Source organism: Enhydra lutris, unplaced genomic scaffold (assembly GCF_002288905.1).
Source record: "Enhydra lutris kenyoni isolate GAN:26980312 unplaced genomic scaffold, ASM228890v2 scaffoldscaffold1, whole genome shotgun sequence".
Lineage (NCBI taxonomy): Eukaryota > Metazoa > Chordata > Mammalia > Carnivora > Mustelidae > Enhydra > Enhydra lutris.
Window position 1 is genome coordinate 63,274,944 of NW_019154085.1, and position 17,126 is coordinate 63,292,069.

Here is a 17,126-nt window from a genome sequence, read left to right on the forward strand (position 1 = left end):
TCCAAAACAGTAATATTAAGAAACAGAATGCAATGGCATGCTGGAGCCAGCTCATTTAGGTTCTTAATAATAACTCGTCATTCAATTGTCAGGCATTTTTGCAACAAATTGCTGCACTTGTTAAATGAACCAATTATCAAAAGTTAAATTATATGAACTTAAAATTACAACTTACTTTTAAAAAGACAATAAATCCTAAAAACATATCCCATTCCAATCATTTAACTATTATCTATGCTCTTGAGTACATTTCTGTCTTCTATCTGGGTCATGGAATATATGTCATACTGTTGGACTATTGGCATCTCTTCCCAACTCCACATTTGAAGAAGTCCTATTAGTAGTCTGAAATAACCCACGGTGAGGATCTTTACACCACAAAAGTCATCAAATGCTATACACCAGGGCTTGCTGATTTTCTAGAATAAACTTAACAAGTAATGCAGGAAATGTTAATAAAATATTAAAATAGTAATTAAGAGTCATATTTGTAGTCATGACACTGGAAATAAAACAAAAATTGAGGAAATATTCTTTCATTATTCAAATTCTAGTATCTGAGATTTGCAAACATCATTGATGAATGAGTAAAATTTTGATATATAGTTTCTTTGTCTCATTTTCACCTTATTGATCAACATAAATGAAATTACCAACCAACCTTCAGGTAAAAACTATACTTGTCATCAACTGCAATCACTGATTATCTATAAATGCAAAATTTTGGTAAAATTTAACAAAAGCATTCTGTGAGAATCAATGAGCTATATGAAATGTGCAGTAAGGAATATTGCCTATATTATTATTGTAAATCACGCGCCAGAGATACTTTATATCAGTAAAATTTATAGTCAACTATAAATGTACATATGCATGATGTCTTTTTTTTGGAGAACCGGTTGTTAAACATCCACTTGTATTCCACCAGGACAGGTGGAATAAGAGAAAAATTTGAAGGAGAAAGAGACAGAGTAGAAGTGGGAGAAATGTACAAGGGGCTGCAGTAAAAAAAAGTCAGAGAGTAGAAAGTTTCATAAAGGGCAGATGAATAAAACCACAACCAAGAAAGACCCAGAAACATAATGACTAAAATTTCAAAAGACAAATTTCAAAAACTAAAGTTGATTTAAAAAAAATACCACAATTGGTTTGAAGAAGAGGAAGAACTGAAAAAAAAAGGAACTATAATTAATTGATCTATTAAAAATTTTTCTTTCAGAACCCCTGTGTACTGTTTGTGGGGATATAAACTGGTGTAGCCTCTGTAGAAAACAGTATGAAGGTTCCTTGAAAAGTTAAAAATAAATGCCATATGATCCAGTAATGCCACTACTGGGTACTTACTCAAAGAAAATGAAAACACTAACTTAAAAAGATACATGCACCCCTATGTCTATTGCAGCGTTATTTACAATAGCCAAGTCCATTGATAGACAAGTGGGTAAAGATATGGTATATAGGTACACCATGGGTTCTTACTCTTCCATAAAAAGGAATGAGATCTTGCCATTTGTGATAATATGGATAGATCTACAGGGTATTCTGCTAAGTGAAATAGAGAAAAACAAACACCATATGATTTTACTTACATGTATAATATAAAAAAACAAAACAAACAGATAAGTAAACGTAAAAAGCAGAAAGAGACCCATAAATACAGAGAACAAACTGATGGTGGCCAATGGTGGCAAAGGAGGGAATGGGCAACACAGGTGAAGAGAAGTGGGAGGTACAGGCTTCCACTTACGAATTAGTCACAAAGCATAGGAAATATAGTCAATGATATTATACACAAGAGCACTGTATGGTGACAGATGGTAGCTACACTTGTGGTGAGCATAGCATAACATATAGATGAGTTGTATCACTACGTTGTACACCTGAAACATTTTGTGCCAACTACACTTTCATATAAAAAAAAAAAATCACTGAAAAAAAGTTTTTCCTTCAAATTAGAGGGAAGATATAAAGGGGGGGAGAGCATTTTTTAGACACTTGTTTCAGAGGTTTACAAGACAGGCATTTTGAAAAATAATTTCCTGTTTCATAAAACAATATGTTTAATTAAAAAATATTGAGCCTATCAAGTAATAACTTCAGAGAATCAAAAAGTGTATGCCCTGAAACAGAACCAGAATTCTTTTGAACTATACTGTTTAGGCAGTGTCTTATTATGGTTTCTTTCATGATTCCAACATGAAATTAGTTCATTGATCCAGGTAATATGAGGTTCATCTGGCACTTTAATTTCCAGCACTATAGGAATGTAGCAAGCTGTATTCCCCACCCCACCCCTAACCCCACCAAAGTCTCTGGTGTTTTTGCTACTGTGTCTTTTATATATTCCTGTCCTTTCTCTCTGGAAGCTTTTAAGCTCCCTGAAGACTAAAACTGCATCAGTTATGCCCTTCCTTTCTGTTCACTATACTTACTGTAGTCCTTTACATACATAGTTTAATGGGTCATGTATAGTTGATTCAAAAAACATAATCCCCCCCTCCGAAAGAGTTCTAAAATAATCCAAGTATTAGTAATGATCTGAAAGTTCAGATCTCTGAACTTTCTGCAAATTCGAGAATTTAGAGGAAAGATTGAATGGGGGAAAAAAAAACCCAGGGTGCATAAAAAATGTACATATGCTTTCATTTAACCCACGTTAAATTACAGTTAACATGACTTGAGATCTGAATGAATTTACCTTCAGTGTATTTAAAACAATTAGTTTACATATCAAATGTATTTAATAAAGTTAGGATATTTTATAAAATGATGTGGGAAATAGTAAAAAGGTAGAATCAAAAATGGGCTCCCAGATCATCTCTTCCTGGGTGAAAGAAAACAACAGAAGGAGTGAAAAAATTTAAGAAGGGCTTAGTTTTTTACATTAACTTAATGCTTGAGACTTTAGAATTTATCTCAATATAAAAACAAATACCTTGCACAGAACAGAATCTATCTGCCTCAAGTAAAATTACCAGAGGAGAAAGTTTCCCTTTAGAATTTTACTATCTAAGATTTGTGTCGGTCTTAAAACTGAAGAGAAATATTATTCATAGGATTGAGGTAAGAAAAGGGACCACACATTCTAATTAGAAAAGTAAACTTTTTATCTGAGATGAAAGTTGATAAGTATTGCCCTCAGGATTTATCACACCTCAGAGAGTTTCTCACTCTTATTCTGAGGCAGGAGTGTTTGAATGCCTTTCTGGTTTTTATGCAAAGGCATATCCTAAGAGATTTCCAACCCAGCTGGTTAGCAATGTTATCACATCTTCTTTTTTAAAGGGACTATTAATTAAATGCAAACATAACAGAGAACCTCTCAAACATTTTAATGGGTCCCCATGGGTAAAGGCTATTTCTTTTGGGTGGTTTCATTAATTTTTCTCGTGATGCATTTCATAAAGTCTATACTGGGTTTCATCATGTTAAACCAGTGCTCCCCACCCCCACCCCGCAAAAAAACTAACCAACACTAACCTCCTCCAAGACAAACTATCTATTAATAAAAGTATAATAGCATAATCAACATAATTAATGTAAAAATGATTAAGAAAAATTAGTCTTTTATAACTTCTTAAAAATCTCTAAATCCTCTAAAACAAGTGTTTTGTCCACATTTTCTTTAAAAAAAGACAAAAGTAGGCACAAGTTGAGTTGTTGTGTTCTTAAAGTTAGAATCACTTATTAGTTACTTTATAGGAAGCTGAATTCAGAGCATGGGGGGAAAGTTGAGTTGGTTCCTTCTACCAAATTAACAGAAAATATATTATTTTATGAGAAAGAGGGTTTCCTACTCATACCTTAATCCTGATTTTGTAATTTGCTAACTGTATAATCCAAAAGGAATATAACGTAAAACCAAGCAGAATCAGAGTTCTGTCATGTCAGGTTGCCACGACATGCAGAAGTAAGGCTAGGGAAAGACAGTAGTAGGTCTAGAGACGGACCCTGGCTTCTTGAATTATAAAATTAATGCAACAGAACTAAGGAAAACCTGGCATAAGAGGTAGGAGAAAAAGATGAAGAGGAATATGATGAAAATTAGTAGTGACAGTTATGAAATTGAAAAGGATTAATGGATGTGAGACAATGAACAATATCATTTTGGCGCTCATCTTCAGTGAAAACCCAATCTTCTGATGTAACTCTCATACTTCCTGTGATTTTTCTGCTGTCTTCCAGGTAACAAAAGTCTCTGGAGGCCAAACGCTGCTCTAAACTGCCATTGGTTCTAGCTCAGCTCTTGCAGACCTATCACAAACTGGTGAGAGTCATTTCCAGTGTAAGTGAATGAGTTCTCAATTTCCCATCCTAACAAGCCCATGTGTTTTGAAGTCTTTCTGTGGAAGACCTCTCCCAGTTTCTCAGGTCCCAAACTTGGCAGTCGTCGTTGACTCTTCTTTCCCATTTTCACATTGGACCTGACATCCAATCCATCAGCAAATTCCTTTAGCTCTAACTTCAAAATCTACTCAAAACTTCTTATTTTCATGTGGAGTACTGCAGGAACATCCAGGAAATCTCCCAGCATCTGTCCTTGCTATCCACCCATTTACTCTTAAGATGGCATATTGAGACTTTTAAATTAGGTCTTTATAATGTCCTTAAAAGCTCCTATGTTCTGGCCTCTACTGCATCTCTGACCTCAACTTCTACCACTCTTACCATCTCTCAATCTCTATACTCACCCCTTAACTTTCCTCAAATATCGTGCATATCTCCACCTAGGGGTATGTGCCTTCATTACTTTGCCTAAAATACTCTCCCTTCCTACATTTGCATGGTCCACTTCAATTTTTTTAAAGATCTTTGATAAATGCTACCTTTTTAGAGAGGCCTTCTTGACCACTCTACTTACATGATAGGAGCATCCTACCCTTTAACTACTATATTCCCCTTTTCTTTTCACTTCTCCATAGCATGTATCACTTATCTGACCTACTAAATATTTATGTATGTATTTGGGCAAGGGACAGTGTTTTATTCATTGCTCTCTCTCCGGTGCTCTAGCCTGGGCTTGAAATACAGAAGGTGTTTAATGATTATTTGCTGATTGGATGAAAGAATGATTAAGTGGATAAAGGGTGAGAGGCTCACCAAATTGGCTGTCCTGTTTGATTTATCAGGGTGAGCCTCTTAGCCCAGCAGGTCCCCTGAGTATAGAGTTTCCAGTGGAGCACAGCTGCTCAAAGTGATAGGACTCACAGATGTGTGTTTCCTCATAAACGTTCTTGTCTTTTTTTCTCCAAATTATGTATTCATTTATCTAAGTTCTTATTAAGGTAGAACATATATTTAGTATAGTATACTAATTATAAATATATAAATTGATACACTCATCTAATAGGTAGGTCATGATATAACATTTTAAGCACCTGGAAAGCACCCCTATGTCCTTTCCCAATCTCTACCCTCTAGAAGTAGCTACTGGCTTCACTTCTATCTTTGTAGGTTTATTTTGCCCTTTCTTCCTCCACATCCTCTGCTTTACTGAGGTATAACTGAGAATTAAAAACTGTAAATATTTTAGGTATACAAATTGATAATTTGATATTATGTATCCATTGTAAAATACTCACCGCAATCAAGCTAATTAACATAGTCCATCTTCTCACACAGTTACCAATTTCTTCCCTGTGTGTGTGGTGAGAATATTTGAGATCTACCCTCTTAGAGACCTCAAGTGTACAATACAGGATTGTTAAGCATAGTCACATTGGTGTACACTAGCTCTCCAGAATGTATTTGCCTTGTGTAACTGAAACTTTGGCTCTCAGTAAATTTTCAGCAGTCAAGGCCAAATACATCTGAAAATATGTTTCTATACTATCTCCTATACACTAGGCTCAATTTAGAAATTATGCATAACCTCAAAGGAATCACATAAATATTATCATTAGTGCTTTGTAGGATTAAAATAAACTTTTTATGTAGTTTAATCTCATAAGATAGCACCTGCAGATTACAATACCTTAGCATTAATTCTTTGTGCAGGAGGTTTAAGTTTTTATAAAGCCCTTTTCTAATTTGAGACCATAATCTTCTTGATAAACCCAACTTCTTTCTAGTTATCTTAGAATTTTAAGTCAGAGTCATTCATAAAATGGGTAGAGGACATCTTGGTAGCATCTGCACAAATTTAATGGTGCTAATCAATTTAGTGAGAAATAGGCAACACTTGATGAAATTCTTAAATGCCTTTAATATGAACACTTCTAAAGGAAACTATGTGTTTTGCTCATGGTATTAATTTCAGCAAACTTTCATAATTTTTTCACAATTTTCACAAATTTCACAAAATTTCTATCAATTATCATACTTGTTTGTTTCTCACATAAAATGGAATTTAGCTTTGTATCCAAAGAAAATTCATGCGCCCATTGTAATTTGGAGATATCTTTATTTGACAGGCATTTTGTTTACCGCATGAGTGCTAGAGGAGGCTGGTTGAGAAAAATTATAGAGGATGAATGCAAGGTAATGATTTCTACAAAAAATACTGATGCTGAGAGTAACACATAGTAAGTCATTAGCATCAACACTATTCTATCATAGCTTCTCCATAGAATTGTTAACAAAATATTTTTTAAAGTAAAAAAAAAAAAGGAAAAGAAGAATGTTAAGAACTGTGGTGATTAATTTGTGTTATCTCATTCAGTCTCCTGGATATCCCTATGATTCTGATGCAGTTGTTATACCTGTTTTACAGATCAGGCATCTAAGATATAAGATTTTAAAGTGCGCTCAGGGTCTCACAGAGGTAGCAATAGACCAATTAGGACTCACGTTTATCAGGCTTCAAAACTTGTGGTCTATGTTATCATATTACATTGCAACTCTAGTATAGGTTATTCAATTAGAAAACACTGTACACTTCCATAGGTCAAGTTCAAAGTTACTACTTCGACTAAAATCCCTGAAACATTCCAGAAGTAGTAAGTTCAGTAAGTCAGGAAGTGAAAAGGAATCAAAGGAGGTACTGTTAGAAAAGAATAGACTGAAGTGCAAAGGCTTTTACATGCTATGTTAAGGACTTGGGGTTTTATCCTATAGACCAACGGTTCTCAGCTTCTAGTGTGCATCAGAATCCCTGGGAGGGTGCTGGCCCTGCCCCAGAGTTTCTGATCAACTTGCAGTTTCTGTAATCTAGTGTGGGGCTAGAAAAGAAGAGGTCAGGGCTGACCCCAAGTCTTTAGCTTGAGAGACAGGATAGATCAGGATGTTACTAAATGAGACAAAGATCAGAAGAAGCTGTGGATTTTATAGGGGAGAACTCACTAAATTTTTTTTAAACTTATTATACTTGACATATTTAAAGGCCACCAGTGGAGATGACCAATGGGGAATTATAAGCATATCTGGAATTCAAGTGTGAGGTCAGGGGTAAAGATAATTATTTAAGAGTCAAATAACATAGAAATAGATGTCTGAGCTATAGACATGGATATAAGATAAAACCCCAAATACCAATAAATGGATGGCTAACCAACGTCTTGATTTGTCTCTTACCATCAGTAAAACAGGCCTCTGGCTCATCTGAATTTACAGGTTCAGCCTCCGCTTCTTCTCCTTCTCCTGGCAGAGGGTTATCAACTGTGCTGCACTCAGAGGAACTTGACTGGTTCAGTCTCTAAAAAGAAATTCACCACCCCACCAGACAGTTCATTTAGGGGTCATACAAATCTTATATTCAAGCCATATTTAATAATCAAAGTCATGCAAAGTGTTGTGAAAAAAGATTAACAGTATGATGGCCATAAAAACGTATAAACACATATTGAGGTCAGGTAACCTTATAATACATCTATGCTTGATCTTTCTATCTACACATCCTGTGAAAAATAAATTTTATTATATTTAGTATGCTGACAAGTATTTGGACAGAATTAGCACAAGGAAATTTTTGTAAACTATAATATTTGCAAAGTATTGGCCACATTTTTATTCTTTTATGTTTAATATAAATTTGTGTACACCAATAATTATTATATTCAGACAACCAAGACCCTAGTAGAAATAATACAAGTGCCAAACTGCCAATGCCTGATAACTGAAAGATCATATCTGACAGTTGACAGAAAAGCTTGTTGATATTTAAAATTTTAAAAAAAGAAAGAGATTAGTGTAAAATGAAATCCAAACATATTTTTTCTATTATCTCTTGGATTTAAGAATATGTACCAGGATGATATAGATAGAAGGCTTTTGATCAAGACCAAAGAAAGTCAAATATTATATTGGAATCAGAATGCCAAAGACAATAGTAAGTATTTCATCCCACACCACCCATTTTAGTATAAAATTTCAGGATACAGTTGAAAAGATCATAAAGTATTATCTATACTGTCAAAAAACAGTGGCTACTAAAGTGAGCACCACATGCAAACGCTGAAACAAATATTCAATGAAATTAAACATGGCAGACTCACACATGACAGGAATGAATTCATTGTCATTATGATCACATAATTGATCATAACACAAGTTTTTCCCGCCCAGAAATTTATGATCAAACATGATGTTTACAAACATACACATACACAGAAATTTTTAGAAAAAATACATACAGCAATTGTAGCAAAACTCTGTCAATTTTTCCTAATATTGCTTTATAAGGGGTAGAGCAGCACATCAATGGAAGAGTTCATTTTCATTCTCATTTGCTAAACGACATGTGAATATTGAAACTAGTAGTTATTACAGCACATGCTTCCCTTATTAAGATTACAGCTTTACTATTTTTTTAGAATAGTCCCACAAATACAAGTGTTAAAAGTAAGGAAATACTCATTTCCATTAAACTGATAACTTAATCTATTAATTTGCATTAATATCACTGGCCTAATCTGAAATTAATTTTTAGAAATTTACTGGGAAGCTTAAAGTATTCGTTATGAGTACATTCTCAGTGCTCTTATTATCACACATTATTCAACATTAGTAAAAAAGACATCGATACATTATTGTACATAAGGAATGATGTAAGTAAAGTTCTTTATAAAGACAGTAAAGAATTATGAATACTTTAATACTTATAATCTATTGCCGTCAGGGCATTACTCCTACCAGGTCAAAGAGTTTTATAATAGTATCAGTTCCAAACAGTATCATTATGAAATCTCATTTAAAAAGCAGACTTATATGGATTGAATTCATCTAAAATGACTTTAAAATAAACAATTAAATTAAATTAAAAAAAAAAAAGACTACATCGCTTTAGGTTAAATACTGTAATTTTGACCTTGCAGTACAATAAAACTTTCTTATCTAAAAAAAAAAATTAAAAAATAGAAAAATAAAGAAAATAGAAATTAATTATAAGTCTGAATATATTTAAGGTTTTAAAATATACATTACTCCAAGAAACAATGGGGAAATGTATAATTACTAATGCAGTCTATTGTGCCAATTACTACAAAAACTAATTTTGAGTATGATATCTAAAAAACTAGAATTATTTGATGCCCTCAATTCTTGGCTTCTCAGCTCAATGTGGACTATCACCAGGGAATTGAAAGAAAAGGTACTATGATTCTGTGGTGATGACACCAAGTCCTTCAAATGTGAAAAATGGATTATTGCCCTGGGTTTTGAGGCAAAGCAGTGGGAGAAACAGCTGACAGAAAGAACGCAAAGCACTTTCCTGCTCCTAGCCAAAATACTGACAACTAGCAAATAGTCCTCGTGGTTTTCTAAGGTGGCCACAATTTTTAGATAAAATTATTCTAATCTGCAAAATGCCAACTTGGGCCAAATTAATGAAAACGTCTTCAACTTCAGTATTTGGTTTTCTCACTGATCATTAACAAAGATATGCTAAGTTAATTCACAAGCAAATAAAATTAAGATGATTTTACAAAGTGTCTTTTGTCATTCTGAAACCTTCTATTTTCATAGCTTTTATGGCAATTTTTTGTCAATTAAATTCAAAGTTTGGCTCAAATTTTATATCATAAATAACACTTATTCAAGATTATTCCTCATCAGAACAGACATTACAAAAATATTTTATATGAATGATAGTTTTATCATACGCCAAATTGCTATGGCCTTTTAGAAATTCAAGTTTAAAATGTTTTTAGGAATTCCATGTTTTCCTGGGAATGAATGAAGTAGTCACAAACTAGTTATTTTTGTACTGTATATATTAAACATTTATGCATTTATGTGCATGCCATAGTGATGTAGACAGTTTAATTCTAATCTTGTCAGCCTTTAAATTTAGTATTTACTAAAGTGGAAGTTTTTTAAACAAGATCCAAAAGGATGCCTTTAAGTAGAAAGGCTAACATCTATAATAAAAACTTTCTCTTAAAGGGTAATGCATTTTATTCTCATAGCAGGTGCAGCTATATTTAACTATTGCATTTTCTTATTTTCTAGTTTAGTACACAGAGAAGATCATGTCAATCATTAGAATCATTTTACATAATTATATTATTATTTTCATATCTATAAACTCAGTCATTTGTAATTTAGTTTCCTTTCTTGTAATTTTGGAAATTGACGAATTATTATAGTTTGCTAAAACCAGTAAAATAAATACTTTAGTATAAAAAATTTCCCTTTCAATATTACAAATATGCTATTTTATAATTTTTGCATGGATTTTATTTTTAATAAAAAGTGAAATATACCTTTTGTCTCTTACTTTTTTGCATGGCAGCAAAGACAAGTTTTTTTTACCTTTGACAGCCTACATAAACAGGCTATAAACACAATATAATAGATGTAAACTCATTAGCATTAAGAACAGGAATATGCTATACACAGCATTCCTACCTTTTTATTGAATAATGTGGTATTGCCTGTAGGTACTTTTTAAAATTTTGTCTTTCTTTGCTTTAGGTAAACTCTATATACTTAATTTAAAAATTTTAAATGTATAAATAATATATGGTAAAAAAATGTCCTTTCCACTCACTCCCTGATTCTATCAACTTGAAACACCTAGTATATACACAGTGTGTATGTGTGTGTGTATACACACACACACACACACACTCACACACACATATTTATCTTTCCATACTCTTCACCGTGCATCCATAAAACACAGAAGTAATTTGGAACATTCTAATCTTGCTTATAAACAACAGCTATCTAAGAAACCCCTTTCAATGACTGAAAACATCAGATTAAGATGGTGGAGTAGTAGGACCTTAATGTTTGCCTTGTCCCTTGAACACAGCTAGATAAGTATCAAATCATTCTGAACACCCAGGAAATTGCTATGAGGATTGAGAGAACAAACTGCACAACTAAGAGGAGACCACAACATGGAAGGTGGGAGGTGTGGAGATGTGATTTGGGGAAGAGAAGGGGGAGGGAGTCATGATCACATAAAGTGGACAGAAAAAAAGACAGAGGGAGAGAGAGAGAGCAGCACAAAGGGGACCATACAAGAAAAATGCTTCCCCAAAATCAGTGACTGGGAAAACAAGAAGGCTTGTTTATTGTAAGTTTTTTTGGCCAGTGGAGCTCAAAAACTAGAGTTTTAGAAGTCTGCACTGTGGTCAGTATGGAGTCTGGTGGGCACAGCAGTGCTCCTGTGGTGAAGGAGGAAAGGAGCCTGGGAGCACAGGGTGTGATGTGAGGATCCCCTGGGATGCACTAAAAGAGACAGTTTGCCCTGCTTAGGGTGTATCTGGGAAAGGTGGCATTACCTCTCAGGGGAAAAAAGAGCCTGTGGGTGTCACTGTGCTCCCATTCCTTAGTATAGGGGCAGAGACACCTGCTGAGGGTAGCTAACCTGGAGGCTGGCTTATTGCTTTGCTTTACTCTAAACTCCAGTCTCCTGTGTGTTACTACAACCACCCCTCTGAGACAAACTGGCACGAGCCTCAGTACGGCAAGACCCTTCGCCAGAGGACCTGTGCAGATCTGTGCAGACCAGTGCAGGTCCCTAAAGTTTGGAGTTTTGAAACTCAGCCAACATAAAACACAGATGCACTGCATTGCTGGGAGGAAAGGCAGCATGGATACAGACAGGGTGAAGCACAGGGAACTGAGGGAAGTCTAGGACACATGAGGGGAGATTGTTCACTCTTCTGTGAGGGCTTCATAGACAGCGGTGGGCATGAACTCCCCTCTGCATGATGAGGGAGAGTGTTGGTACCATTTTTCATCCCTGCCCATCAGTATGCACTGACTTCAGTGAGCATAACAGCACCACAGTGGAGGCCTGAACCACTTACATCAACCTCTGCTTCCCTCCATTCTGCAGGTGCTTCTTTACTAGGGTTAAGTGTATCTGAGAACCAGAGAAGCAGGTCCCTCTTCCAGAAGACCAGCACAAACCCCTGCATGCACCAAGTCTATTGACCATAGAGTGCTGCAAAACTTTGGCTCTAGTGGAAAGAGGATCTGGCTTCTTTTTTAATCCTTTTTTTTTTCTTTTTAAAGTTTTTATTTATTAGAGATCACAAGTAGGCCCAGTGGCAGGTTGGGGGTGGGGAGCAGGCTCTCTGCAGAGCAGAGAGCCAGATGCAGGGCTCGATCCCAGGACCTTGAGATCATGACCTGAGCCAAAGACAGAGGCTTAACCCACTGAGCCACCCGGGTGCCCTGGATCTGGCCTATTTTAACAAGCAGACCAAAGCACACCAATTTAAAACTCACCACACACTGGACAAGACCCAAACACTCCCCACTCAAGGCAGGAAGTTAACTCTGCATAAGACTGACCTGAGGCAAAGACAGCTAGAACATAGGAGAGTGCACACAGCATACAACAGAAATACCTTCTAAAGTGCCAGGCCCTGGACAGTATATGATCTCTTTTTCATAAAGCCATTACTCTCAGGAGCAGGACACACTAATACACAGAAGACAAAAATTAGACAAATGCCAAGATAAAGAAATTCATCCCAAAAGAAATAAGAAGAAAAGCTCATAGCTAGGGACCTAACCAAAACAGATATAAATAATATGCCTGACATATATTTTAAAACAACAATCATAATGATACTATCTGGGTTTCAGAAAAGCATAGAAGACATCAGGGAGTCCCTTAGTGCTGAGATAAAAGACCTAAAAACTAGCCAGGCTGAGAAAAAAAAAAAAAAAGGCTACAACTGAGATGCAAACCAACTGGAAGTAATGAGGACAAGGATGGAAGAACCAGAGGAACAAATAAATGATACAGAAAATAAAATTACTGAAAGTAACATAGCTGAAAATAAGAGGGAAAGAGAAATACTGGATTATGAATGTAGACTTACAGAACTCAGTGATTCCAGAAAGTATTACATCATAGGAGTCCCAGAAGTAGAAGATGGGGAAAAGGGAGAAGGTTTATTTGACCAAATTATAGCTGAAAACTCCCCTAATCTGGGAAAGGAAAGAGACAGCAAATGTGGGAAGCACAAGAATTCCCATCAAAATCAACAAAAACAGGCCAAAACCATGACATACCACAGTAAAATTTACAAAATAGAGAAATAAGGAAAAAATTCTAAAAGCAGCAATGGAAATGAAATCCCTAACTTACAAGGGAAGACAAATAAAGTTAGCAGCAGACCTAACCACAGAAACTTGACAGGCCAGCAGAGGTAGCATGATAGATTCAGTGTGCTGAGTGGGAAAAATATGTAGCCAAGAATACTCTATTGAGCAAGGTTATTATTCAGAATAGAAGCAGAGATAAAAGTTTCACAAACAAACAAAAACTAAAGGAGTTTGTTATCACTAAACCAGCCCTACAAGAAGTATTAAAGGGGACCCTTTGAGTGGGAAAGAAAGACCAAAATTGACAAAGACTAGAAAGGAACAGAGAAAAATCTCAAGAAACAACAACTTAACAGGTAATACAATGGTACTAAATTCACATATACCTATAATCACTCTGAATGTAAATGGACTAAATGCTTGAATCAAAAGTCATAGGGTATCAGAATGGATTAAAAAAAAAAAAAAGAAAGAAAAGAAAACAAGACCCATCTATATGCTGCCCACAAGAGGCTCATTTTAGACCTAAAGACAGCTGCAGATTGAAAATGAATGGATGGAGAACCATTTATCATGCTAATAAACATCAAAAGAATGCCAAGTAGCTATACATGTATCCAACAAACTAGATTTTAAACCAAAGACTGTAACAAGAGTTGAAGAAGGGAACTATATCATAATAAAAAGGTCTATCCAATAAGAGGATCTAACAAGTATAAATATTTATGCCCCCAACTTGGGAGCACCCAAATAGTTAAAACAAAAACAAACACAAAGAAACTCATTGATAGCAATACAATAATAGTAGGGGACTTTAATACCCTACTCACAGCATTGGATAGATCATCTAAGCAGAAATCAACAAGGCTTTGAATGACACACTGGACAGGTGGACTTAAGAGATATATTCAGAACATTTCATCCTAAAGCAGAAGAATACACATTCTTTTTGAGTGCATATGGAATATTCTCTAGAACAGATCACATATTGGGTCACAAATCAGGTCTCAAGATCATATCATGCATATTTTCAGACCACAATGCTATGAAACTTGAAGTCAACCACAAGAAAAAATTTGGAAAGACCACAAATACATGGAGATTAAAGAACATCCTACTTAAGACCGAATGGATCAACCAGAAAATTAAAGAAGAAATTTAAAAATACATGGGAGCAAATGAAAATGACAACATGATGTTCCAAAATCTTTGGGGTGCAACCAAAGCAGTCTTAAGAGGAAAGTATATAGCAATACAGGCCTAATTTGAGAAGGAAGAAAAGTCTCATATGCACAACCTAACCTTACCCTAAAAGAGCAAGGAAAGAAACAGCAAATGAAGCCTAAAGCCAGCAGAAGGGAAATAATAAAGATTAGAGCAAAAATAAATGAAATAGGGCCACCTGGGTGGCTCAGTGGGTTAGGCCTCTGTCTTTGGCTCAGGTCATCAGCTCAGGTCATGATCTCAGGGTCCTGGGATCAAGCTCCACAACAGGCTCTCTGCTCAGCAGGAAGCCTGCTTCCCCCCTCTCTCTGCCTGCTGCTCAGCCTACTTGTGATCTCTCTCTCTCTCTGTGTCAAATAAATAAATAAAATCTTAAAAAAAAGAGAGAAAGAAATGGAATAGAAACAAACAAACACAAAAAACAGTAGAAGAGATCAATGAAACTAGGAGCTGGTTCTTTGAAAGAATTAATAAAATTGATGAACCCCTAGCCAGACACATCAAAAAAAAAGGAGAAAGGACCCAAATAAATAAAATCACAAATAAGAATGGAAAGATTACAATCAATCACAGAAATACAATTATAAGAGAATATTATGAAAAACTGTATGTCAACAAATTGGGCAATCTGGAAGAAATGGATACATTTCTAGAAACATAAACTCTGAAAACTGAAACAGGAAGAAATAGAAAATTTGAACAGTCTGATAACCAGCAAAGAAATGGAATCAATAATCAAAAATCTCCTAACAAAAAAAAAAAGTCCAGGGTCAGATGGCTTCCCAGGGGAATCCTACCAAACATGTAAAGAGGAGTTAATACCTATTCTTCTCAAACTATTCCAAAAAGTAGAAATGGAAGGAAGACTTCCAAACTCATTCTATGAGGTCAGCATTACTTTGATTCCAAAACCAGACAAGACCCCACTAAAAAGGAGAATTACAGGCCAGTATCCCTCATGAACACGGATGCAAAAATTCTCAACAAGATACTAGCAAATCAAATACAAATTTACATTAAAAGAATCATTCACACAACCAGGTAGGATTTATTCCTGGGCTACAAGAATGGTTCAATATTTGCAAATCAATCAACATGATACACCACATTACTAAAAGAGACAATAAGAACCATATAATATTCTCAATAGAGGTAGAAAAAGCATTTGACAAAGTACAGCATACATTCTTGATAAAAACCCTTAACAGAGTAGGGATAGTGGGAACATGCCTTAATATCATAAAGGCCATATATGAAAGACCCAAGGTAATATCATCCTCAATGGAGGGTGCCTGGGTAGCTCAGTTGGTTAAGCAACTGCCTTCAGCTCAGGTCATGATCCTGAAGTCCCAGGATCGAGTCCCACATCGGGCTCCCTGCTCTGCAGGGAGTCTGCTTCTCCCACTGACCTCTCTCCTCTCATGCTCTCTCTCTCTCTCTCATTCTCTCTCTCAAATAAACACAATCTTAAAAAAAAAAATCATCCTCAATGGAGAAAAACCAAGTTATGGTCAAGAGGAAGACAGGGATGTCCACTCTCACTATTGTTATTTAATATAGTCCTGGAAGTCTTAGCCCTAGCAATCAGACAAAAAAAAGATATAACAGGCATCCAAAATGGCAAGGAAAAGGTCAAACTTTCACTATTCTATGTAGAAAACCCAAAAGATTTTACCAAAAAGTTGCTAGAACTGATACACAAATTCAGTAAAGTCACAGGATAAAAAATCAATGTATAGAAAGCTGTTACTTTTCTCTACACCAATAATGGAGCAGCAAAAAGAGAAATTAAGGAGTCGATCTCATTTACAACTGCACCAAAACCATTTGATATCTGAGAACAAAACTAACCAAAGAGGTAAAAGATCTGTACTCTGAAAACTATAGAACACTGATGAAAGAAATTGAAGATGACACAACAAAATGGAAAACATTCCATGCTCATGAATTGGAAGAATAAACGTTAAAATGTCTACACTAACCTAAGCAATCTACACGTTTAATGCAATCCCCATCAAAATACCACCAGCATTTTTCACAGAGCAAACAATCCTAAAATTTGTATGGAACCATAAAAGATCCCCAATACCCACAGAAATCTTGAAAAAGAAACACAAAGCTGGAGGCATCACAATTCCAGACTTCAAGATGTATTACCAAGCCATAGTGATCAAGTGATCAAGTGATCAAGACAGGATGGTCCCGGCACAAAAGCAGACACATAGATCAATGGAACAGAAGAGAAATCCTGAAGTGCACCCACAACTATATGGTCAATTAATCTTTGACAAAGCAGGAAATGATATCCAAAGAAAAAATTCTCTTCAAATGGTGTTAGGAAAACTGGACAGTTACATGCAGAAGAATGGAACTGGACCACTTTCTTATACCATACACAAAAATAAATTCAAAATGGAAGAAACACCTAAATGTGATACAGGAAACCATCA

At 35.3% G+C, this 17,126-nt stretch overlaps 1 protein-coding gene across 3 annotated transcripts in view; it reads right to left on the reverse strand.

Annotated features, from left to right (window-relative positions):
• The window catches only part of LOC111154326 (sodium voltage-gated channel alpha subunit 9), a 100,762-nt gene that overhangs the window by 28,698 nt on the left and 54,938 nt on the right, over positions 1-17,126 (reverse strand). For all 3 annotated transcript variants that reach the window (XM_022515775.1, XM_022515067.1, XM_022514231.1), the window contains exon 17: positions 7,513-7,633. In XM_022515775.1, the coding sequence (XP_022371483.1) occupies positions 7,513-7,633 (121 nt within the window). The remainder of the gene's footprint in view (positions 1-7,512; positions 7,634-17,126) is intronic.